We start from the raw sequence: 24789 nt of genomic DNA, 5'->3' as shown, positions 1-24789 counted from the left end.
CACACACACACACACTCTCAGCGTTGTTTTCCCAGAGACGTGGAGCTGTGTAGCTCTGCGGAGGCTTGCAGCTGAGTCTACACGGATCCCAGCGGGTGGGCGGCTCCTCCACGGCTCCTCCTGGTTATCACACAGAAGGTCATAAAATAATAATAAACCAGCTTACGTGTTTGCTCTCAGTTGTTCTCCAGATTTCTCGTGTCTGTTGTTTTGAGGCTTTATTACGGAGGTAACTCTGCAGCCGGCAAACTTCGGGGGTTGATGAGAACTTTAGGGACTCGGGTGTCGAGGGAAATCAACCTTCTGGTTGCGTCCCCCGTGTCTTTCTTCCATCTCGTCCACGTTTTGGTAATTTAGCACGTTGCCTCGCGCAAGACATCAAACACAGGTTAAAACTTACAAATTCACTTTGAATTTAAAAGGTATTTAAAGCCTAAGATGATCATTACGGATGTAAAACAGCTTCCGTGACCTTGAACACGCACCATGTTTAAATTCATGTCCTTCACCCACGCTGCAGCAATCTCCTGATTGTGATTATCCAAAGGGCACGACCTCTACATGCATGCTGATTAGTTATTAAAGGCACAGGACCGTTGGATTCATCATCTCATAATGACTTTACTCATAATTACCACTGTTTATCTCTTGATTTAGTCATTTAACTCATAATTGTGACTATTTATTTAATGATTTTGACATTTAAAATCATAATTATGACTTTATCTCATGCTTTTGACTTTTAAATCATAATTTTGACTTTATTTCATGATTTTGACCCACGTTCTCATGTCCACACCACGTGGAACCAAAGAGGATTTGGGTTTCTACGGAAACGCATTTTCACCAGTCAGAAAATAAGGATGTCTTTTTTAAAAAAAATTATCCCATAACATTGACTTTTTATCTAATTACTTTGACTTTTTAATCGCATAATTATGACTTCCTACCTCATTTATCTCCTTACCACGGGGATGTTTTTTATTACAAGGCTGGCTTTAGATCTTATTTCTGTTCCTTTGCTGCTAGAAATCCACAGATTTCCCAAAAGAGGCCGATCGCTTTATTGTTTCCAACGTGATGTGAAACAGGTCCTCTACTCGCATCGTCATAATTAGATTTTCTTTAGACCTTCGGGGTAGAAAAAAAGGTGCTTTTTCTAGTTTTCATCTCCAACACGATCCATCACGTGTTCCCCAGAAGTTCAATGTCTGCTGTCACAGGTGATTTTTAATTTATTTTACAAAAGAAAGTTGTTGTTCTGGTTAAAATACCGACGCGGGGAAGACGAGTGACCTCTTAGTGGAAGCTGGTGAGGGTTAATAATAATACTAATACTAACGAGGACCCTCTTCCCGTCCTCCGACAGGGAGGAGGAGGAGAGCCTGCGGGGAACAAGATCCGGGCAGACCACGAGCGAGCGCTGCAGGAGGCCAAGGAGAAGCTGAGGAAGTCCGCGAGGAGCTGCAGGCGGAGATCCAGACGGAGAAGAACAAAGTGATGGCGGACCTGAAGAAGAAGAAGGAGGCGGGGCCCCAAACCGCTGACCCCCCGTGCCCATGCCCAAAGTGTGTGGGCAGTCAACGACGGAGAGCCGCCGGAGCCCGACGCCAAGGAGAAACGAGACAAGATCAGAGAGGTAAGAAGACGTTCACGGTCGTGCATTGTGTCTCTTTTTGGCTCGTGTACCCAGCATGCATTGGTGCAGCTTCCTGAAGGGGAACTAGACGTGCAGCGAACAGCAAATGATAATAAAACGGCACTTTTACTGCGAATGATACAAAAGCTGTTATTAGTGTCTGTCTCTCTACGACGATGTAATAAGCACCTCCTCCTTTAGACCTTTTTTCAATCTTTAAACTCCTGCTCTAAACTACCGTCAAGCACAAATATCTGATTTTTTCCGTTTTTTCTCTCGGGCCTCGAAAGAATACAGAAACAGAAAAGTCTCAAAGAATGAAAGTAAACGTTTAACGTAAAAAATGGGAAACTACACTATTTAAAAATACTCTCAGCATGAGACCGTTCACTTGTGTTTTTAAATAGTTTTAATTGCGCGTTTGGGAAGTCGTGCGCACGCGACTGCATGAACGAGACGCAGGATTGTTCTGCACGAGTTGTGTAAGAGTTTGTAAACGTTTTGTTAGTTTTTCCATTCTTTGTTTGCCGTGGAGGCAAAAACAAACAAGGTGAGACGTCTTTTTTATTTTTATTTTTCATAAATGAAGCGTTCCTTTTAATAGAAAGTGACCTGTGTTGATATTTCGTGGGACACACTGGACTTTGGGCACGAGTCCGCTCGGCCAGCAGCCTGACATCAGTGCCCTGAGCGCCCCCATTCACATGTAATACAACGATGGCATCCTACAATAGACTGGGGTGAAAACCTGTAGCCCTGCGCTTTGTGTTGGGTTGATATTTAATCCCTGTGTGTGTGTGTGTGTGTGTGTGTGTCCGTCCCAGACTACACTGTACGTTTGAATCCCTTTCTGTCTCAGCGCCAGCTCTCATTGAAGGCATTGGCGAGCCAGACGGACAGAGCCTGTGCAGAATGCAGATGGTGCTATCTGGTCTGGCTCTCTATAGACACCGAGCGCGCCCCTCCCCCCCCCCCCACCCCCCCTCCTGCATAATTACCTTGTATCGTGTCTTTTGGAGTCAGAACACTCGCTGCATAGGGGAGCCATTCACTCCAAAACCAGCCTTTTTGTCTCCGAATGCCCCTTTTGTTTCTATTCATGATTACCATTCGGGGAGAATGCCATGAACGAGCAGGAAAAGAGACCCCCCCACCCTCCAGCCCCCCCAACGCCGTAAAGTCCTGGGAGGATTATCGGCCTCCGGCGGCTCGTCGTCGTTCATGTTTCATGGAGGCAGTGAGACGTCGTTCAGGCAGCAGCAGTTAAGCCTCATTACTTTCTGTCTGGCACCCAGTTCCTGCTGTTCTTTCTTTTTTTGGGGGGGGTGGTGGTGTTTTGTTCCTGTTACAAATTGGGCCCCGTGCACACGGTTCATCTCTGTGAAGGATTAATAATCGTACTCGGGTTGAATGAATAAACTCTTGATTATTTGTTCAGTTTTTCTAGCTGCGAGGGCACTCGTTAAATAACATGATGGAACCGATTGTAAAATAAAACCTTCCACACAGGCCATCAACTTTCAATATCGATTATTTATCATCTTTATACAACCACAATTTAAAAAATATGATTCAACAGAAGCTTGAAATGGATTTTTAACCCAACTGTCGGTCGACAGTCGTGACACCTTCCCGTCTCTACTTCTGCACCTGTGGTCTTCATCCGCATCTTTGTGGTCTTCATCCGCATTTTGGTGGTATCTTTGTGGTCTTCATCTGCATCTTTGTGGTCTTCATCCGCATCTTCATCTGCATCTTGGTGGTATCTTTGTGGTCTTCATCTGCATCTTTGTGGTCTTCATCCGCATCTTCATCTGCATCTTGGTGGTATCTTTGTGGTCTTCATCCGCATCTTTGTGGTCTTCATACGCATCTTCATACGCATTTTGGTGGTATCTTTGTGGTCTTCATCTGCATCTTTGTGGTCTTCATCCGCATCTTCATCCACATTTTGGTGGTATCTTTGTGGTCTTCATCTGCATCTTTGTGGTCTTCATTCGCATCTTCATACGCATCTTGGTGGTATCTTTGTGGTCTTCATCCGCATCTTTGTGGTCTTCCGCATTTTGGTGGTATCTTTGTGGTCTTCATCTGCATCTTTGTGGTCTTCATCCGCATCTTCATCCGCATCTTGGTGGTATCTTTGTGGTCTTCATCCGCATCTTGGTGGTATATTTGTGGGCTTAATCTGCATCTTTGTGGTCTTCATCCGCATCTTCATCCACATCTTTGTGGTCTTCATCCGCATCTTCATCCGCATCTTTGTGGTCTTCATCCGCACCTTCATCTGCATCTTTGTGGTATCTTTGTGGTCTTCATCCGCATCTTCATCCCCATCTTTATGGTATCTTTGTGGTCTTCATCCGCATCTTCATCCGCATCTTTGCAGTCTTCATTCGCACCTTTGTGGTCTTCATCCACACCTTTGTGGTCTTCATCCTCATCTTCATCCGCATCTTTGCAGTCTTCATTCGCACCTTTGTGGTCTTCATCCGCACCTTTGTGGTCTTCTTCATCCGCACCTTTGTGGTCTTCATCCGCATCTTCATCTGCATCTTTGTGGTATCTTTGTGGTCTTCATCCGCATCTTGGTGGTATCTTTGTGGTCTTCATCCGCATCTTCATCCGCATCTTTGTGGTCTTCATCCGCATCTTCATCCGCACCTTCATCTGCATCTTTGTGGTCTTCATCCGCACCTTTGTGGTCTTCATCCGCATCTTCATCTGCATCTTTGTGGTCTTCATCCGCACCTTTGTGGTCTTCATCCGCATCTTCATCTGCATCTTTGTGGTCTTCATCCGCATCTTTATGGTATCTTTGTGGTCTTCACCCGCACCTTTGTGGTCTTCACCCGCACCTTTGTGGTCTTCATCCTCATCTTCATCCACATCTTTGCAGTCTTCATTCACACCTTTGTGGTCTTCATCCGCACCTTTGTGGTCTTCATCCGCATCTTCATCCGCATCTTTGTGGCATCTTTGTGGTCTTCATATGCAAATACATATTTCATAGACTGTGCGGACCACCACCACCATCGGCTCTGCACGATTCTGCTTTTCTGCTAATTACACAACCATTAGTGCCCATTAAACCTTCGTCTGGAGATGGAGAGCTTCAGGGCAATAAAAGAAATGAATTGAACGTATTAACCGTTCCAATGCTCTTCACCTGTCACACGGTGAAGTATTGCCGGACCCCGACTCGTTGAAACAAGCCGGCTGTTGCAGTTAATGAGCCGCGGTACAAAGACGCAGTTCACTTTCAATAAGGTTTGTTCATCAATAATGTTGGAAAAACACCAGTTGGTGTAGAATCCAAGGAATACTTAATCTAATGGTAGAAGGTAACGCTTTCTCCAGGTGATTCTTAATATAACCTAATTGTTTGAAAAACCTCCTAAAATTAGATGTTTGATTGCGTTCTGAAAACACTGAAAACTGGCCCTCAAACTTTATTTTACACAAAGGAGAAAATCCAGGTTTCTACGAGCAGGTGAAATAACGACGTGATGGACCTCCAGTGATGTCCTGTGGCTGATAACGGCTAATAACTGTGTTATTAGCTCTTAATGACTACACACTTTGGGTTAAGGCACCTGTTGCTCACCGGTAACAGCAACGCTTGAATATCCCCTAATGCGACAACGGTAATCCCAATTTATTTTGGGATGAACCGGTTGCCAATGTCTCAAATCGGTTGCCGTGGAGCCCGCTGGGTTTTAACGAGCCGTGGGAACGTGAGCGCTGAGTCGTTTAGTACGCATCGCTGCCGCTTCCTGTTTGAATGCAGCGTACCAACAAACATGTTAAAAGCCGTGTTTCTAACTGCAGCTGCAGGACCACCTCGGGCTCCAGAGGGAACCGGAAGGATCTCTGGGATCTCGAGTCTCGTGACCTACTTTTTGGATCCTGAGGCAGAAAAAAAAAATGCAGAGAACCGGCTGCTCTCAGCTGTGACTGAGTGATAAGCAAAAGATGACGTTTGTGTGTGTGTGTGTGTGTGTGTTTCTCCAACGTGGACGATCTGCAGGGAGGAGCCTCTCGTACTTCACTCTCTTTCCTCTCTAGCGTCCTCCATCATCCTCTCTCTCTCTCTCTCTCTCTCTCCCTCCCTCTTTCTCTCTCTCTCTCTGAAGTCTTGGCGGTGCTCGACAGATGGCCTTGTATGTATGTTGACAGCACACCAGGCGCGTGTGTGTGTGTCGGATATCTCCTCCCGACCATCTCCCCCTCCTCTCGCTCTCTGCAGTCATTTTGCAGACTTGCTCATCCAGCCAAGCTCATGAAGTCATCTGGTCTTTTTCACCGTGTTGATTTGCGTGGAACAATAAGCACGACAACACAAACACCGTTGGCTTTGTTGTTGTTTGTGTTTCATGTCCTTTGGAACCTGGCCGAGCCGTCGTCTCGTGAGCAGCGAGGTGACATTTGAGAGCCATCAAGTGTTTCCATACATTATGTATGTCAGCTAAATGTCCTCCTGAACACGGGAATGAACCGTCAAAGGGTTGTGTGTCGTTGCTCTTGTGGCCTTCTCTTATGTCGTTGTTTGAGCCGTGAGAGAACATGTTCATGGTCCAACATCCAGAAGGGAACAAAAAAACACCAATACTTACACTAAAACCATGAAAGCAGATCATTTAAAGGGAGCCTTTTCTTGCGACAGCAGGGGGTCCTCTTTCTTCCCATTGCGCACCCTGCTCCTTGAAGGCAGCATTGTGTTACAGCGTTCCTACCGTGAACCACGTCCCAGAAAAGAATTATCGATGGCTTGGGAGCCGTAATTGGGCAAAACTTTAAGCACAGCTTTTGTTGTGAGCCGAAAAGTAGAGCAAAGACATCCCAAACATCCACTCACCTTATTTCCCCTCTTTTCCTACTCGATGGACACAATGAAAGTATAGAAAAGTCACATTCTTGAGCACACGTGTTCATAAATGATTTTCCTTTTGTTCCATTGAGTGACTTTTCTCTTTTTAACATTTAAATCCTCTCTTCTTTCGCTTTCCCAAACTCTCTTCAGCGCACTTCCTTCCTCAATCTTACGTGACCGTTCAGGTCAAAACAGGAATATTATTTAGTGCTTATGAAACACCCGTCTATAAATAAAATAATACTAAAATTAATCTGTATCTGCCAATATTCACATTCAATTGGGCACAGCTTCTTTAGACTGGATATACAAGGATGTCTTATCATTACTGATAATATACATTTACATGTAAGTAGCTAAATCGTATCAAAGTGTAACAAAATGTATCGAACTGTTTCCCGGTCAACAGTATCGATTTTGTATCGTATTGCAGACATCGAGATACGTAATTAATCTCCTTTTGAAGTGTTTAATTCCTTCTTATTATATGAAGACCATCCGCACCTTTTGTGGTCTTCATCCGCATCTTCATCTGCACCTTTGTGGTCTTCATCCGCACCTTTGCGGTCTTCATTCGCATCTTCCGCATCTTCATCTGCATCTTTGTGGTCTTCATCCGCACCTTTGTGGTCTTCATCCGCACCTTTGCGGTCTTCATCCGCATCTTCATCTGCATCTTTGTGGTCTTCATCCGCACGTTTGTGGTCTTCTTCATCCGCACCTTTGCGGTCTTCATTCGCATCTTCATCTGCATCTTTGTGGTCTTCATCCGCACGTTTGTGGTCTTCTTCATCCGCACCTTTTGTAGTCTTCATCCACTTATTATACCGGCTGCTTAGTTAAAGAAAGTGAACAGAGACAATATGTGTGTCTAAATCTTCAAAAAGACATTTATGAGACTAAAGATCGAGCAACACGATGAACACAAGACCAACTATTGAATCACGACGCACCTCATGATGACTTCTCCAATTGGCTCACTTTGTTGTTTTAGGTTCCAAGTTAATTGTGTGAACCTTTTCCTCTAAAGGGACCCTGGTGCTCAGAGACACTACCACTGTAGTCCACACGGGGGCGCCAGAACCAACACTAAAGGAAATACGATCTTATCAGAACTCTCTGGAGTGTGGTTTTTATTTATTCTTTTTCAATCTCTGGCCATTGTTCATCAGTAATCATTTATGTATTTTTGTGCATGTAAATTAGGTGTCTGAATAATAAACAGCCCGTCTGCCCGTTGACCAAGAAATCAATCAACATGTCTGCGTTGCTAACGAGCTTTACGGGAGGACATCAATTAGAAAGGGACCAAACGTGCCGGACAGAGGTTTAGACTAACAGAAATAAATAAGAATATCTGTTTTTAATACTATGCCAACAAATCCAGTTAATCCACTATAATCACGAGGTGGTCCTGCTCACTGGTTTGACCTTAATCCGCTATAGCCGGGATAATTTACCTATAAATGGATTTGTTTCTACAGGTTTACTCTAGATTTGTGGAAACCGTGTGAAAGCTCTCGCTGCCCGGCGACCTCAACCATCTGGTGAGATTCTTTGTTTGTTTTTCCTCTGGACATGTTCATCTCCTCCCGATCAAATACACGTATCGTTGATCCAGAATCTGCTTGAACTCTCGGCTTTTTGGAGCCCATCCAGACTTCTTTCCACGTTGTCTCGTCTTTCACGGGAGGGGGGGGGGGGGGGGGGATTTATTGCCAAACGTTCCGCCTAAGTGCCGCGAACGTATTTACTGCGAGGAGCGATTCAGATGTCGCCCTCGTGCATCTTCTGAAAGGCACTCTGTTAAACCGGAGAGGAGGTCTCCACGGGCCGATTGGGAAGGAGATGAGGAGGACGACGGCGGGCGGAACGCGTGCCTTCAAAATCCGTCAAACTGACTCCGGAGGTCACATCCAGCTCGGCTCCCCGAACCTCCGTGTGTGTGTGTGTGTGTGTGTGTGTGTGTGCTCCTCCTGGAGGAAAATTCCCCCCCCCAAACAATGGCAGAAGTAATGGCCTTGCTCTCGGCCTCTGGCTCGTAAAGGGATGATGAAAGATTCAGTGCCCTGTGGTTGCATGTGTCTGGAACTGTGGCACACGGGGGGGGGTTGCCATTGGGAAGGTCACGCCTCTTGTTGGACATCACGAGGGAGGGGGCAACCTGCCTGGAAAAAGCAGATCTTGAGTGCTGTGACCAACTTCAGATCCAGGTTCTTCTGGACCAATCGGAGCGGCCTTAAGGAATCATAGACGGTGGACGTAGTCGTCGTGACGTCACCCGTCGGTTTGTGGACGGATGTTTTGAAGCCTCGAGTTCGCCGATTTGGCCGTCGCCATCTTGTTTTTTTTTTTTGTTGCAACCAGTAAACAGGAAGTCACCATATTAGGAGTGAGGAGGAGGGACGTAGAGACGCCGTTATACGTCCCTGGTGTCGACCTGTCAATCACCTTGTTGCTGGGACGATGGAGAGTGCGTTTCGCCTTCTATGTCTTATATCCCGATGAAAAGTGGTTTTATATCTCGACAACGACATTTACTCATTGTACTTAAGAACTTTTGTGCTTTTGGAAAAATTTGAGTTTTTACGTGCTCGTTATTATTAATTTAAACAAGTTATATCACAATATCTGCATATACCAATTCATCACAATGGGATTTCGTTGAGAGACAATAAACTATCATGCTTAATTATCGCCCAGACATTTTAATCCCCCTTGATTCTCCAACTCCACCATTTGTATCTGTGTAAAAAGAAGCTAATTATCAGGGAGCTCCTTTACTCCATCGCTTCATCACTAAAACAAACATGGAGGTCATTCCACCCGCAGAGGGGCAGCTTCAAGCACCCTCTGCTGCCAACGAGTAGGAACACTGAGGCTCGGCTTGTCAGAATACTCGTGTTCGTTGGACTTGGCTCCTGAAAAGGGGACAAAAAGCTTGATGATAACTTTAAACTCCAGGCCAAAAATAAACAGACCTTTTCACAAGAGATATAGAATATATTAACCGTACAAAATATACAGTTCTGTATAGAATTTAGGCCAAGCCTTCTTTGTATAATTTTGAACAACTTTTTTTAATTTTTTTTTTTACTTTTCTAAAACTTTAGTAAAACGCAGCATCACAGACGTTTGACACCAAAGTTAAAGTCACTTGTTTGTGGTTTGAAGCGCCTTCGGGGAAATACAGACGCATGGGAACAACTGAGGAGAACATATTTAAAAGATTGCCAGCGAACGCTGTGATTGGCTTACCGAACTGCGCCGATTAGTTCATTCGTCGTGCCCGCCCTGCATATTTGTGAAAAGGATCACGGCTGCCACAGAAAAGACGATGAGTCATGCAGAGGAACAGACTGTGTTCAGCTGCGTGCGCTTGCTTTGGAGGTTGAACAGGCTGCCGGGTGTCGTCATGACATCCCAACTCACGGGAGGATGAACCGCCGGCTGGGACTCGCTGGGAGTGAGAGCGGAGCGACCTTTGACCCCGCGTGGGTGGAACGCGGCGTAGCGACCGCCTCCTGCCGTTTTGTTTGCGTATCTCTGTCGCGACGCCATCGTCCTTGTCTCAAAAAGTAGTGAATATTTAGCTGATCCGCATCTTTGTGGTCTTCATCCGCATCTTGGTGGTATCTTTGTGGTCTTCATCCGCATCTTTGTGGTCTTCATTCGCATCTTCATCCGCATATTGGTGGTATCTTTGTGGTCTTCATCCGCATCTTCATCCGCATCTTGGTGGTATCTTTGTGGTCTTCATCCGCATCTTTGTGCTCTTCATCCGCATCTTGGTGGTATCTTTGTGGTCTTCATCCGCATCTTCATCCGCACCTTTGTGGTCTTCATCTGCATCTTCATCCGCATCTTGGTGGTCTTCATTCGCATCTTCATCCGCATCTTGGTGGTATCTTTTTGGTCTTTGTCCGCATCTTTGTGCTCTTCATCCGTATCTTCATCCGCATCTTTGTGGTATTCATCCGCATCTTTGTGGTCTTCATTCGCATCTTCACCCGCATCTTGGTGGTATCTTTGTGGTCTTCATCCGCATCTTTGTGGTCTTCATCCGCAACTTTGCGGTCTTCATTCGCAATTAATTGATTTTCCACAATGAGGAACGCAGAGCGAGACTTTCTCGGAGTGAGAAGCACAATAACAAGAGAAAGGTTTAAAAAAAAGAAGTTATTAATTCTCCACGGGTTCCTTCCCATAATGTCGACACTAATAACAACAATCTGAGCCGGTCGGGGTGCGGAAACGATAACTTTTCGTTGCCCTACGTTGACGGTGAGAAAGTGATTTACATTGTGATTACATTACATGTTCAGGTCTCTCCTTCAATACTGGATCAGATGAAGAAATAGCCTCTTGGCTAACTCTGGCCACAAATAAGCCGTTTGCGTTAACCGGATTCTGTAAAAAACAAAAAAAACATAAAAATCTGAGCACCTGGGAAGCCACGATGGATTCTCCCCAGACGGTCACGTGACAACAATTCACAACCTCTCTTTGTGGCTCCAAAGAAGCTGTGGTGTGTCCGACTCAATCACAGCATTTTACAGTCTAATGCCCAATTATAGTACGGCAAGGTCCTTTATTTTTTTTAAATTATAATTTTTTTAAAATATAAAATAAGCAGTCAGTCAACGTTGTGGAGCAGCCCGGCGCTGTTGAGCCCGCCCTCGTCATACGGGACAATCAGAATGTGATGAAGCATCCAATCAACGCGGATCAAGGGGAGCCAGCCAGCACTCAAGTGTCCATGTCGTGGCGCGTGTTAATTTGATTTATACTCCTCCAGAGTGTGTGTGTGTGCCATGGAAAGCCACAAGGGCCCACACACATACATACATACACACACACACACACACACGCACGCAATGAAGCTCCTGGCCCTTGTGTTTATTAGCTCCGAGGAGAGGAGGCTCTGGATGCTCGTCCTCACACGGTGAGCATAAAGAGGCAGGCAGTTAGTTCCATGCTGGCAGGTAGGGAAACAGGCATAGCAGGGTAGGAGTGACATCCAGGGTGGCTGATCAGCTACTTCCTAGTGTGTGTGTGTGTGTGTGTGTGTGGCACACAGTTATCTTTCTACAGAGGTACTCTCCGATGCTCCAAATAGAGTCCATGGGACGTACTGCAGGTGTGGGAGCATCACGTCTCGGTTGGGATTATGGAACGATGAAGCTTAAAGCTATTGTGAGGAACTTTTGAACTGGTCTCGGTTTAGTCCTGGACCTCTATAGACCTCCATCAGAGGGAGGGAGGAGCAGCAGCGGCGGCGGCGTCTTCTCCTCCAGGACGAAGTGTGCTGGACTCGCTGGAGGGAAAGGGGGCCACGGGAGACCCAGAACCAGGACTGAGAGGGGCAGACCCTGAGAGGTTTTCTAAAGAGACCCTGGTGCTCAGAGACACTACCACTTTAGTCCACAGGGGGCGCCGCAAACCGACGCTCAATAAATGTTCCTCGTGGTGTTTTGAACTGAAACCAAATGAAACACAATAAGAACCCGCGTGCTGCAGGATTTTGGGGGCATCGGTGCCAACTCAGTCACCGTCATCAAGGTCAACAAAGAACCGAAGTGACAAGCTGGCATGTAGAGACAGAAGCTGCCAGGCGGACGGAGAAAGGGACTCGACAGCCAGACAGTGATTGACACGACCGCATAGAAAGGGAAACGCACTTTTATGAGGCTGTCGATGCAATTTGAGGGAACCGGGCGGCTGTGAAGGAGGGCGGAGGGGGGGGGGGGGGATTTTAAATTGACAGAGCAGCAGCAGCACTTCAGTGAAAGCTGGCACTCCTCCTCCCTTTTCCTCGGCTGTGTCATCTTCTCTGTTTTGCCCCTCGGCAGCTTCTCTTCTCAGCATCAGCCTCCATGTCAGGGCTCATCTCACAATCTCCTGCTCCTTCTTTATCCCCCCCTCCCTCCCCCTCCCCCTCCCCCTCCGAGCCGTTCTCCTTCAGCCTCGCGTGAAGAATAGATTTCTGTTTCCATCCTGCAGACGCATGTCTACAGATGCAGAATAATGCACTGCGACCAAAATACAAAGAGGCGGCTTCAAAGCGTATCCTCTGTTTGTGTTAAATGGGTCGTTGTCATGCCTACGTGTGTGTGTGTGTGTGTGTGTGTACATGCTGTTCAGTCTTTCGGGGTCATGACCTCCCTTCGGCGCTGCTAAACCTCCAGCGAGTGTCTTTAGTCTTCGTTTCCTAACGTTGATTGGTTCACTTCTCGAGTGGTTGGAGACAACAGGCGTCCTGCAGGACGCGGAGCGCTTTTTATTGATGAGTTGATTTAATTGCCCCGAGGCTTGGTACTGAATAGAAAGCAAAGGCCTTAATCAAAGTAAATTGCTTTCAAATTTTTTAATGATGTTGCTGGTTGAAGGGCGAGGTCCTTTTGTGGTAGTCGAGATAAACATTCGTTTTGGTCCCATAAGTTGTTGTCGGATCATTTGGTGGGTGAACAAAAAGGGGGCGGGACTTTGCCCCTCTGGGTTATTTGGCAATAATCGAACATATTAACTTCCGTTAATCGTGATGATTAATGATTGTTTTATGTTCCTCAACTGGTTTCAGTGACTTGACTTCGACGCCGGAGGCATTATACCAAAATCCCCATCGTTTTCAACGTCGACGCACATTTAGACGTCCTCATCCAGCCGTCTTTCCTGAGCCGTCGTGGCTCCACCCCCTCTAACGTGTCCTCTTGTCGTTTCTCTCCCCCAGATGATGAAGCATGCCTGGGACAGCTACCGGCAGTACGGCTGGGGTCACAACGAGCTGAAGCCCCTCGCCAAGAAGGGACACTCCACCAACATCTTTGGTGAGCCTCCTCCTCCTGCTGCCGTCTGCGCCCATCGGCGGTTTGCTCACACGGTTGTACATCACGCATGGATGCATGCACGAGTGCACACACACACACACACACACACACACACACACACACACACACACACACACACACACACACACACAACCTGCTTTTCCTCCTTGTGGACAAGGTCATGTGATAATGCCTCCGGAAAGATGCACAACACTTCGGGGGGGGGGGGGGGGGGAGTGAGTGTGTTTTTGAGAACTGAAACACAAGCTCACGGAAACCAGAGGCAGAGAACGCGCATCACGGATGTGTCGTAAACAAGAGAGAATGCGTCCGAAGCATTGGTGATATTTCACAAGTCCTTACCCAGTAGAATGTTGTTTTGCATTAGCAAACACTCGACGGGGTCCAGTCATCGGGGATATTCCTGTTTGTAGAGACAGAACCGATGAGTCTTCCCACAGAGAGGTCAGTCCGCCTCTCTCTTCATCATCATTTGTGTATTTGGAAGCCGTTTTATTTCTTCCGGTATTTCTTCCGCCTCTGCAGCTGCCGCCTTGCGATAGCTCGGGTCACTCAACTCGGACTGCACTCGTTGTGGCAGGAGGACTCGCAGGCTGTCGCAGAAACGCACACATTCAGAAGCTGTTAAGAGGATCAACATTAAATTGGAGTAAATAGACTCTTAGTTTAAAGGGAGCGGAGACCGAAGCGTTCAGCTGAACATCAATGAATCAAGTGTGACCTCATTTCGTCAGCAGCGCAGGTTAACGGCATCCCAGGCTCTAACTTCGGAGTGGAATAATGAGCGTACTCGGGGGGGGGGGGGGGGGAATGTACCTTTCCTGAGTCCCGCCCCCTTTTTCTCTGAGCTCCAATAGCAGTTCAGCACGCTTGAACTATGAAAAGATGCTGACATTACGATAAAAAGTCACATCTTAGGTGAGCTAATGTTGGCAACATGCAAGCTAACTAGCGAGCTAACGTATTGCTGAAGCTGACATTGGTAGTGTCAGTTACGACGTCCGTGGTAACGTTAGGAGAGATGTGACAAAGTACAGATTTTTAGGTCGGTTGCTGACGTGTTTGTGAGATGACGTGAATATCGTTAGCAAGAAAAAGAGGCTAACGTTCCTTTGATTATTCATGTCTGTTGGGCTAACATGTCGCACGGCTGCATGTAGCCTTTGGTGTTATTGAGGGTATATACAACGTCTAAAGCTATACTTTTATCAACACACCCGTTCAACAAGCATAAACATACTTTTAAAATGTTGAAAAGCAATATTTTAATTGGCCTCTCTGTTTACACACCCGCGGGGCGCTAGCTCGGCCACTAGCGAGTCGTCTAAACTGTTTCATGTATCTTAAAACGATTGGAAGCTCCTCTGCTGCCTGAGAGCGGGACATGTGTGTCTTCGTAGCAGGTGTGAACCTCTCGTGGAGTTTTTCACCTTGATCGTCAGAAGGAAAGTAGACTGCCGGCAGTTAATCCTCATGAATACACACAATGGCGCCTCCCCAATTATTTGCCGTTTCCTATTTGCGAGGTACACAAAGAAAACGATCACCACAGACAATATTTCAGAAAAGCAGTGTTATATTTCTTCACACCTGCTCGTGTCCTCGCCGTGCTCTTCCTCAACACCTTCTTCTGTTGTTAGGCGACAGTCTTCCTCGGTGGTCTTCTAGCTTCTACAGAAATCTACAGTCTCAGCTTCATGAAGATAATATTAACAAACACATTTCATTGAGAGCAAAAGCTGGATAATGTGGCTGCGTGCTGCAGGCATCCTTTTTGCCTTTTGCGTGTCATTCTATTTAAATTATGATCAATATGTACGTATAAATAGATGCATTGGTTGTTTCTGCACAATCAATGTTGAGATGGATGCCCGACATGCTACATTGGTTTTTGCTTAGTGTGAATTTATGCGTGTGAAGTTGTTGCTTTATGCGCATTTATCTTGAGTGTTTCGGTTGCCAGATGGATTTGTGTGTGTGTGTGAGTGTGTGTGTGTGTGTGTGAGAGAGTGTGTGTGTGTGAGATGCAAGCTTATGAGCTTCTTTTTTTTTGGTCAAATTTGAACGCTCTGTCTGGCAAACTGACCGGAGGCAACTATTTTACGAGCTGCTGCTAAACGGACGATTTAAATGCTGTTTGTGTGTATTTCCAACTGCTAAAATCAGCACAAACGGTTGTCAGTGGCAGTAGAGCTGTCAGGCCGCATGAATGCTGGGTCATATTTCAGTTAGTTTGGGGGCGGAGCCACTCCGGAGACGATAAAACACTCAAAAGCTGTCAGGAGAAGAGCTACTTAGCGTTAGCTGTTAGCGGTTAGCTGTTAGCAGCCGGTGGGCAGCACAGTCTAAAATAACTGAGCTAACGTTAACGGAGGTTGCATTTACTTACATCATCGAGCTCTTTTCATTACAAATTGGTAGTTTTTCAATGGTAAATCCAGAGTTTACAGCAATATATAATAGATACTAGAGAAGGTGTTATGAGCTTTATTACTTTAACTCTAGCTCTAAGCGGTTTATAATATACAATTGAATCTACTAGTTTTGTACATTATATAAAATAATGTGTTTTAACCATTTGAATTGTTTGTTTTTATGCATATAACCACTATAGATGACAGTAAAGTATACAGGATGAAAAATAGGGCTCCGCGCATGTCTCGTTTTTGGTGCAAAATATATCAAACATTGAATCACATCAAAAAATCTAAAATGTTATTCCTTCATTCAGCGCTCAGAGGGGCAGATAAAAAAAATACTACTGCAGGTTATTAGTCGAGCCTCACACGCCTCACATAACACACTGCCTTTATTGATGAGGCGGAGCTTGTCCTCCCACAGAACTTGGCTGTATTGATTACGTGTGTGTGTGTGTGTGTGTGTGTGTGTGTGCGTCTTGGAAGAGCGAGCGGCGCAGAAACGCCAAAGCAATGCGTTGCTCTTGTTGCTGTTGCCGTTGGAGTTGACGGGACACACACGGCTGAGTCAACGGGGATTGATGATTGACTGAGTTGTGGATTTAAATCACTCTGACGTTCTGTTATTTCACCTGAAACCCGACGACGCCTCACTACACACACTCGATCCAAGACACTACACACACTTTGAATGGAAGTCCATTGCGGAAAGATGTCCTTCAGCTGGTTCAGCATTGCTTGGCCTTCAAATAACTTTGTACAGTTGGATATACAACACAACCACAAAGAGTTAGGTTTAGAAAACCACCACAAGGTGTGGACATTATAAAGTACGTAGTAAGTATTTAATGTGTACCACGGATAAGGCTCTTAGTGGACCCTCCATTGGCATCCAGCATCACATCTACATTTGCTTCTATTAAACATGAAGTGTGTACTTTCTGTCCCTGGAGCAGCAGCTCACGTGAGCCTGAGTTCACGGTTTCTTCTTCTTCCTGTGAATGAGCTGATTTTGAGTGCAGATCCAAACAGTCTTTTGTCTGGAGGGTTCAAGCGAGGATAAAGCTCGTTAAGGAAATGCAGTTCACGGCCGGGTGGCGTCGGACACGGCGAGCTGCCTTTTTTTTAACGAGCACCCCACCTGCGCTTCCTGCATGGCCGCCGGTCACGCCGTGGGCTTCTGTTTCTGGTCATCTTCATCAAAGCAAAGCAGAATTTAACTGCAAATGTGCTTTTTTAAATTCATTAATGAGTCCTAAGCCCAGGAATGAGTCATAAGCCCAGGAATGAGTCCTAAGCCCCAGGAATGAGTCCTAAGCCCCAGGAATGAGTCCTAAATCCAGGAATGAGTCCTAAATCCAGGAATGAGTCCTAAACCCAGGAATGAGTCCTGAACCCAGGAATGAGTCCTAAGCCCAGGAATGAGTCCTAAGCCCAGGAATGAGTCCTAAGCCCAGGAATGAGTCCTAAATCCAGGAATGAGTCCTAAACCCAGGAATGAGTCCTAAACCCAGGAATGAGTCCTAAACCCAGGAATGAGTCCTGAACCCAGGAATGAGTCCTAAGCCCAGGAATGAGTCCTAAATCCAGGAATGAGTCCTAAACCCAGGAATGAGTCCTGAACCCAGGAATGAGTCCTAAGCCAGGAATGAGTCCTAAACCCAGGAATGAGTCCTGAACCCAGGAATGAGTCCTGAACCCAGGAATGAGTCCTAAGCCAGGAATGAGTCCTAAACCCAGGAATGAGTCCTAAACCCAGGAATGAGTCCTGAACCCAGGAATGAGTCCTAAACCCAGGAATGAGTCCTAAACCCAGGAATGAGTCCTGAACCCAGGAATGAGTCCTAAACCCAGGAATGAGTCCTGAACCCAGGAATGAGTCCTAAACCCAGGAATGAGTCCTAAACCCAGGAATGAGTCCTGAACCCAGGAATGAGTCCTAAGCCCAGGAATGAGTCCTGAACCCAGGAATGAGTCCTGAACCCAGGAATGAGTCCTAAACCCAGGAATGAGTCCTGAACCCAGGAATGAGTCCTGAACCCAGGAATGAGTCCTGAACCCAGGAATGAGTCCTAAGCCCAGGAATGAGTCCTGAACCCAGGAATGAGTCCTGAACCCAGGAATGAGTCCTAAGCCCAGGAATGAGTCCTAAACCCAGGAATGAGTCCTAAGCCCAGGAATGAGTCCTAAGCCCAGGAATGAGTCCTGAACCCAGGAATGAGTCCTAAACCCAGGAATGAGTCCTAAGCCCAGGAATGAGTCCTAAGCCCAGGAATGAGTCCTAAACCCAGGAATGAGTCGGCTTTGTTTCCAGTCCCCTCGCTTCAAAGTCTATTTTTGATGAGATGCCTGAAACAAGGTTTTGGTCCTCGGTATAAAATAGGTCAGTAAACACCTCTCTGCCGAATCTAGAATCTTTAAAGAAAGACTGAACTGGAACACGAGGCCGTGATCATCGTGCTGAACAACACGGGTGCGTATCATAAAGCTTTGTTTGCCACATATTAATTAATTTCTGCAATAATAATTAGTGCGCGTTGAGGGAACCGGTGCGACGCCAACTTCCTGTTGGACGTCCAAAACACGCCATGCTGCAGATCCACTGCAGTGGAAGTGTCTGTTCCAAGTGTTTGTTTACCACAAAGATTTTCTTTTGTTTCTTTATAAAAAATGTATAACGTAGCTTTACACACACACACACACACACACACACACACACACACACACACACACACACACACACACACACGCCCTTGGATCTAGTTATTGGCAATCGCAACCGGGTGGAAGGAACAAAATGTCTCTGCACATTGTAGTTCTGGGTTTGAGAATAAATCTGTTTCCTGCATCATAAATATTATTATGATTTGCTGGTAGAAGTAGGAACAAAAGCTCCGCCATGAAAACACGTGTGAAGCTCTGTGAACGTGCTTTAATGTAAGTAACTCCCATTTTCAGAGTCGCAGTAGTTAAAGCGAGAAGAGTTAAAGCGCGAATCACCTCAAACGTGTATTGGATTATATACATTTTGATCATCAATAAATCATTTAAGTAATCTATAGAGCAAAATCAAATGGGAGGATTTGCTTTTTTTCATCGGTTTTATATCATCGTGGAATACTTTGATTGGACTAAATAACATTTAATGACATCAAAATGACAATAATCCTTGTTTGCGGACCAAAATGTAACCTGACCAAGAAGTTATGAGCAATATAAGAGAGAGAAGCTCTCTGAGGAGGAGGTGAAGCGCTGTTTATTATTCAGTGACTTGAAGTTCTGCTTCAGAAACCGTTTCCAGCCACCAATGGAGGATTGGAAGTCTTTTTTTAATTTTCCCAAGTGCTTCTACAGACTTTATTTGGCTTTTAGTGACTTTTATTGGATCTGTTTTAGTAGATTCAATCTGCACGCGAGGGAATGCGCTGGCACTCAACCTGTTGCTGCTTTACTGGTTTCCCCTGAAGCGCGTCGTGATGATTTTAATCTGCAGGTGGAGAACCTCTCAGCCTCACGGATTATGACGGGCTCACAGTAAACGGTTATCAGAGGCGGCCTTGGGCGTCTGGTTTCTCGAGGCGAGGTCTGGACATCTGGACGCTCCGTCGGCCCGGTTCTGCAGCGCTTTGTGCGTCATGGTTGTCTACATCGTTTTGCTGATGGAGACGAGAGTTGTTTCCATAGATACGGCCAAATATGCTGGATGTTGTGTCGGTGCTACACAGGAAAAACAATAATAACTACAACATGTCACTCGCTACCTGCTGCTTTTATCCTGCCTGAGAGTTACTGAGCACGTGCAATCTAGTGCTACACAGCTGTGGTAAAACGCTGTCGTGAGCCCTATTAATTATCTGATATCGTCACATTGTGAACAACAAATCAGTGTTGAAATCTGCAGGAGGAGAGCTGGTTACTGTTAGCTGTTAGCTGATATCAGCTAATAACATGACCGTTGGCTGATATCAGCGAACATTATTGTTCGCTGATATCAGCTAACAGCTAAAATTACCGTTAGCCCGATAACTGATAACAGCTAACATTAACGTTCAATGTTAGCTGATAACAGCTAACGGTAATGTTAACTTTAGCTGGTAACAGCTAACAGTAAAGTTAGCTGTTATCAGCTAACGTTAGCTGATAACGGCTAACGGAGGTTGCATTGAGTTCAAACTCCAATCAGTAAAAAGTAAATTATAACTTCATAACAAATGTAATCTTGTAACATTTAGTTTTTGGCAAGAAACCTGAATAAATACACGTGTGTTCATAACGATATAAAATAGATAATAGAATAATGACCTGTTTAACCTTTTTTGTTTTGAATGCAATGGTTTAAGAAGCCAAGTCATCGAGAAGGAGCGAATACCATCTGATCACTGCTTTGTATGCTTTACGTGATTTAAATGTCCTCTATTAACATCTTAAGTCTCCATGTTGGATCAAAGCAGAAATACTGTTCATGTTGGTTTTTTTGGGGAAAGTAATTGACCTCCGTCTGATCCCCCACATGATGCTCTAGTGATATGGATTATGCCTCATCCAGAATCTTCTAAAACCACAAAACTAGATCAAATGCTGCTTTGATCTCCCGGCTTCTCTAATCAATAGACACTGAGGAGCGTAATCTTCTGTAGAGCGGATGGATATTCGTTCCTATGGCGATATCTCTGCAGGTGCACGTGGATCCCGTGATAACCATGAAGTCTGCTCTCGCTCGCAGCCACGTAGCTTTCCTCTAATCTAGGTCATGTCTTCATATGAACGGCTCCCAGGGCGAAACGGAGCAATGCACCCATGGGTGTGAAGACCAATGAAACAGAAATTGCATATGTGAAGCTCGGCAATCCAAAATTGTCGGGATCCAATTCTGTCGCATAAAAATACGTTTTGTATGGCCCTGCAGCACCAATATGTATTAACTGTGATTTGACCAGTGGAATAAATTGGAACGTTGGACTAAAAAATACAATTCACTAATAAAACGTGGGCAAATCGGTTAAAGTCAGTGATGCTGTACAGCGGGATGGTGGCCAAACTGTTCAGTTGCCTTTCATTTATTATTGTGAGCACCTTCCATCTGGACGACATCCCAACAGGATGAACTAACACCAGTTGGGTGGTGCCATCTTTCTTGATGTGCATGGTGTGTTGATTAACCCCCCATTGTGAAGCTCTCAGGCGGCAGCCGGCGAGTGAAGCCGATGCTCAAGTGTCTTAAATCTGCATTCTCTCTACTGACCACCAGGGGGCGACTCCTCTGGTTGTATAGAAGTCTATGCTTCATGTGTTAAAGCTCCATTCTCTCTACTGACCACCAGGGGGCGACTCCTCTGGTTATATAGAAGTCTATGCTTCATGTCTTAAAGCTGCATTCTCTCTACTGACCACCAGGGGGCGACTCCTCTGGTTGTATAGAAGTCTATGCTTCATGTGTTAAAGCTGCATTCTCTCTCCTGACCACCAGGGGGCGACTCCTCTGGTTGTATAGAAGTCTATGCTTCATGTGTTAAAGCTGTATTCTCTCTACTGACCACCAGGGGGCGACTCCTCTGGTTGTATAGAAGTCTATGCTTCATGTGTTAAAGCTGCATTCTCTCTCCTGACCACCAGGGGGCGACTCCTCTGGTTGTATAGAAGTCTATGCTTCATGTGTTAAAGCTGCATTCTCTCTCCTGACCACCAGGGGGCGACTCCTCTGGTTGTATAGAAGTCTATGCTTCATGTGTTAAAGCTGCATTCTCTCCTGACCACCAGGGGGCGACTCCTCTGGTTGTATAGAAGTCTATGCTTCATGTGTTAAAGCTGCATTGTCTCTACTGACCACCAGGGGGCGACCCCTCTGTAAATGATGGTCCATTTGGAGTCCTTGGATCAGTCGCCATGTTGGTTTTGAACAGTGAACAGAAGTGACTGTCTAGAGTAACGACGTAGAGACGCCGTGTACGTCTCTGGAGACCTGTCAATCACCTTGTAGCCCCGCCCTAAAGCGTACCCTGCTTTATGGTCTGTTTGACTAGATCTGGATGGAAAAGGCTCACTTTCTCTCACACATTATGATGCGGGGGAGGGGGTAAACATAAACATTGACACCGACTTATTGATCTGCTTATTTGCGATTCATGACTGTGTTCAAATTCCTTAAAAGCCGAGACGTGCCCGTTGTCTCAAGCTCTCGTATAAAAGTCCACATTTAAATAAAGTGCTGACTGCGCTGCCTGGTGGATCGATTGCAGCGCGAGGTATTAAATCCTCGAGCACTTCTCCAGTGATCGTCCTAAACCTCATGCTGGATGCTTCACTTTGCTCTTCCATTAACGCACACGGGGGTTTTACAGCGCCGTGGATTCCAGTAAGGGCCGACGCTCTAATGGGAGTCGAGGAAAGTAGGACGCAAACGAAGGCGACCGTTGTCTCCGAAGACACACGTCACATGACGTAGAGCCTTTAGCTTATTTGGATGCTACTAAAGTTGACGGATTGTATTTGTATCCGCTCCGAGTTCCTTCAAGTGTGTTTTTATACTGGTTTATTTATTGTTTTTGATGTTTTCATACAACAAAAACAAGAAGGATAGTCGATAGTCACCAGATGGAGTTCGGAGAACAGCAACACGTATTTAAATAAATAAATACATATATATATATATATTTGGGGACGTCGATCTTTTCGTCCTTTCTTCTACTTCTGGGCCTGAGGTGGAGACTCGGACTGAGGGTTCTTTCATCGGTTCTTTCATCCAACGGTCCAAGGACGTTCTACAGGTTGAAGCTGACTCTGGCTGACCTATTGACGTCTTTGGGCTGGGAGAACAACTCTCACGAAGACCCAGAAGAATTGTCTTTAATACCAATTTGAAGGGAACTAACTTATTATTATGTTTACTCAGCAATTACGATAAATGACTAAAGGATGAAATGAGAAAACAGGAGGTGAAGAGAAACGGTTTCAAACTGTTTCAAGAGAAAAATCTGACTGAGCATTTCTCTTTTTATGGAAATGAAAGCGGCCATTAAATCTGTTTTTAATATCATCCACACGGAGACGGACCATAACAATACATTCGCTCATGTGGCGGATATTAACAGATGAATGAATAAATAGACTTTAGTGAACAAGTACAATAGAAAGACCCGTCTGTCGTCTGTAGATCTCCTCCACCGCGTTTCAGCACCTGGGACAGCGACACACATACACACACACACACACACTAAAGTAGTCGTACAGAAAATACTTGCATATTCAACATGTGCTGATATTTGATCTCGTTTGAATTGTGCCGTGAATTATGAGCCATGATGTTTGTCAATTTAAAAGGTAATTCTGTTCGTTAAATGTGAAAAAATATATATTTAAAAATACTACGCAATACTTTTACAGACACAGCTGTTGCAAATAGTCAATCAAATATTAAATATTTGAAAATACTTTGTATATTAAAAAAAACTGATAGTATATCAAGGTTGCATATATGTGTACGTACAAAAAGGTACATATAGATGATGATGATTGTAAAGGACAAAGGTTGAAATTAAATCAATATATTTTCTAAATATATTTCCTGATATGCGCAAAGCTTCAGACAAAACTCTTGTTATTTACTACAAATATTAAATAATAATCTGTTATATTTATACTTATATATATTTGATGTTATATGTAAAAATAAATCATTTAAATCTGATAATGGCGTAAGATGGTGACTCACTAGTTTCTAGCATCAAGCCCCGCCCCCTCCGCTCTCACTTTACATCTGGACCGACCTCAGCTCACTCTTTCTGACAGTCTGTCACACACATGAAACCCACTTTTACCACCTGCGCACTCTTTCATCAAAAGCTGCATGTCAGCGTGAATTTGACATTTCAAAGAACACGGCGTGCAAAAAGGAAACGCCGATCACTTCCCCCGGCGACGGCTCGGCGCCACCGCGCTCTGCACAGTCGGCAGATTGATAAATGAGGATGTGGGTTTTTTTAAATTTAAGGTCTGGTTTTTGCACGAATAATCTTTGAAGATTTCATGTTTTGTTTGGAGGAGCCACGGCTCGAACTGGTCTGCTTCCCTAAAGTAGATACTGGGAATCACATGTGCACAATGGGTTTGAGTTGGATGTTCTCCCCGAGGCCACATTTTAACAACCTTTTATTTTGGTGAATTTGGGCCATTTCAGCTCTTGAGTGCTGTCTAGGGCGCCTAGGGGTACACCGAGAGAGACCAGAGAAGCCAAGTGGACTGGTTATACTGGGACAGAGAGGCTGAGAGGACCAGTTCCATTAGGCTTTCAGATGAGTTAACAAGCTTTATTTTGGGGGATTTTGGGGTCATTTCAGCTGCTAAGTGCAAGGAAAATGATGACGTCATTACTCGTGTTCCAATTTCGACTGTCGAGCTCATTTTAAGCAAACTTTTGAATTGTGGAAAGCAAATTTAAACATCTTTCCACCAACCGGTTATAACTGGGCTGTGTGGTTTGGTCAGACGTTGGCGGTGTGGGCGGAGCTTAATGCACGGCTGGCGTCCTTCAGAGGAAGAAGTAGAGCTTTGCAAACCATAAACTAAAAAAGTCCTCCTAACTCCTCTATGAGATAAAAAAAAAAAAAGGTCTTGAGGAATTCATTTTAATTGGGCCAGTTTTTCATACTACTTTTCATTAAATAGTCCAATTATATAATAATATACATCCTCTCACAGCAGATCTAATTGTTTCTAACGCTGCAAAGATACGCATCAAAACATGTGTATGAGCGGCCGTTCTGTCCAAAATAAACCCCATAATAATAATAACCAGTTTATTCAACAACGATGTGTTGGAGGAAGACAACTTTATTCCCCAAAATATAGGATGCATTGTCCCCGTAGAACTGCTCACAGGCCTTATCGTCCACACACGCCTGCTGTGGGATTCAGTGTAATCCCAGTCTGCCCAGTAGGCTGCTGGCGTTCAGCCGGACATATTGTTTAAATACCAAGGCTCACACACACACACACGCACACACTCTTCATGAGTTA

General features: G+C 45.2%; 1 protein-coding gene across 1 annotated transcript in view; it reads left to right on the top strand.

The window, feature by feature from the left end:
- The window catches only part of man1a2 (mannosidase, alpha, class 1A, member 2), an 80934-nt gene that overhangs the window by 15586 nt on the left and 40559 nt on the right, over nucleotides 1–24789 (top strand). Inside the window, 5 exon segments of the mRNA XM_034561068.1 lie at nucleotides 1370–1391; nucleotides 1394–1451; nucleotides 1454–1578; nucleotides 1580–1639; nucleotides 13243–13339. Of these exon segments, the coding sequence (XP_034416959.1) occupies nucleotides 1370–1391; nucleotides 1394–1451; nucleotides 1454–1578; nucleotides 1580–1639; nucleotides 13243–13339 (362 nt within the window).

Source organism: Cyclopterus lumpus, chromosome 21 (genome assembly GCF_009769545.1).
Source record: "Cyclopterus lumpus isolate fCycLum1 chromosome 21, fCycLum1.pri, whole genome shotgun sequence".
Classification (NCBI taxonomy): Eukaryota; Metazoa; Chordata; class Actinopteri; order Perciformes; family Cyclopteridae; genus Cyclopterus; species Cyclopterus lumpus.
This window is presented reverse-complemented; position numbering and strand designations above follow the sequence as displayed.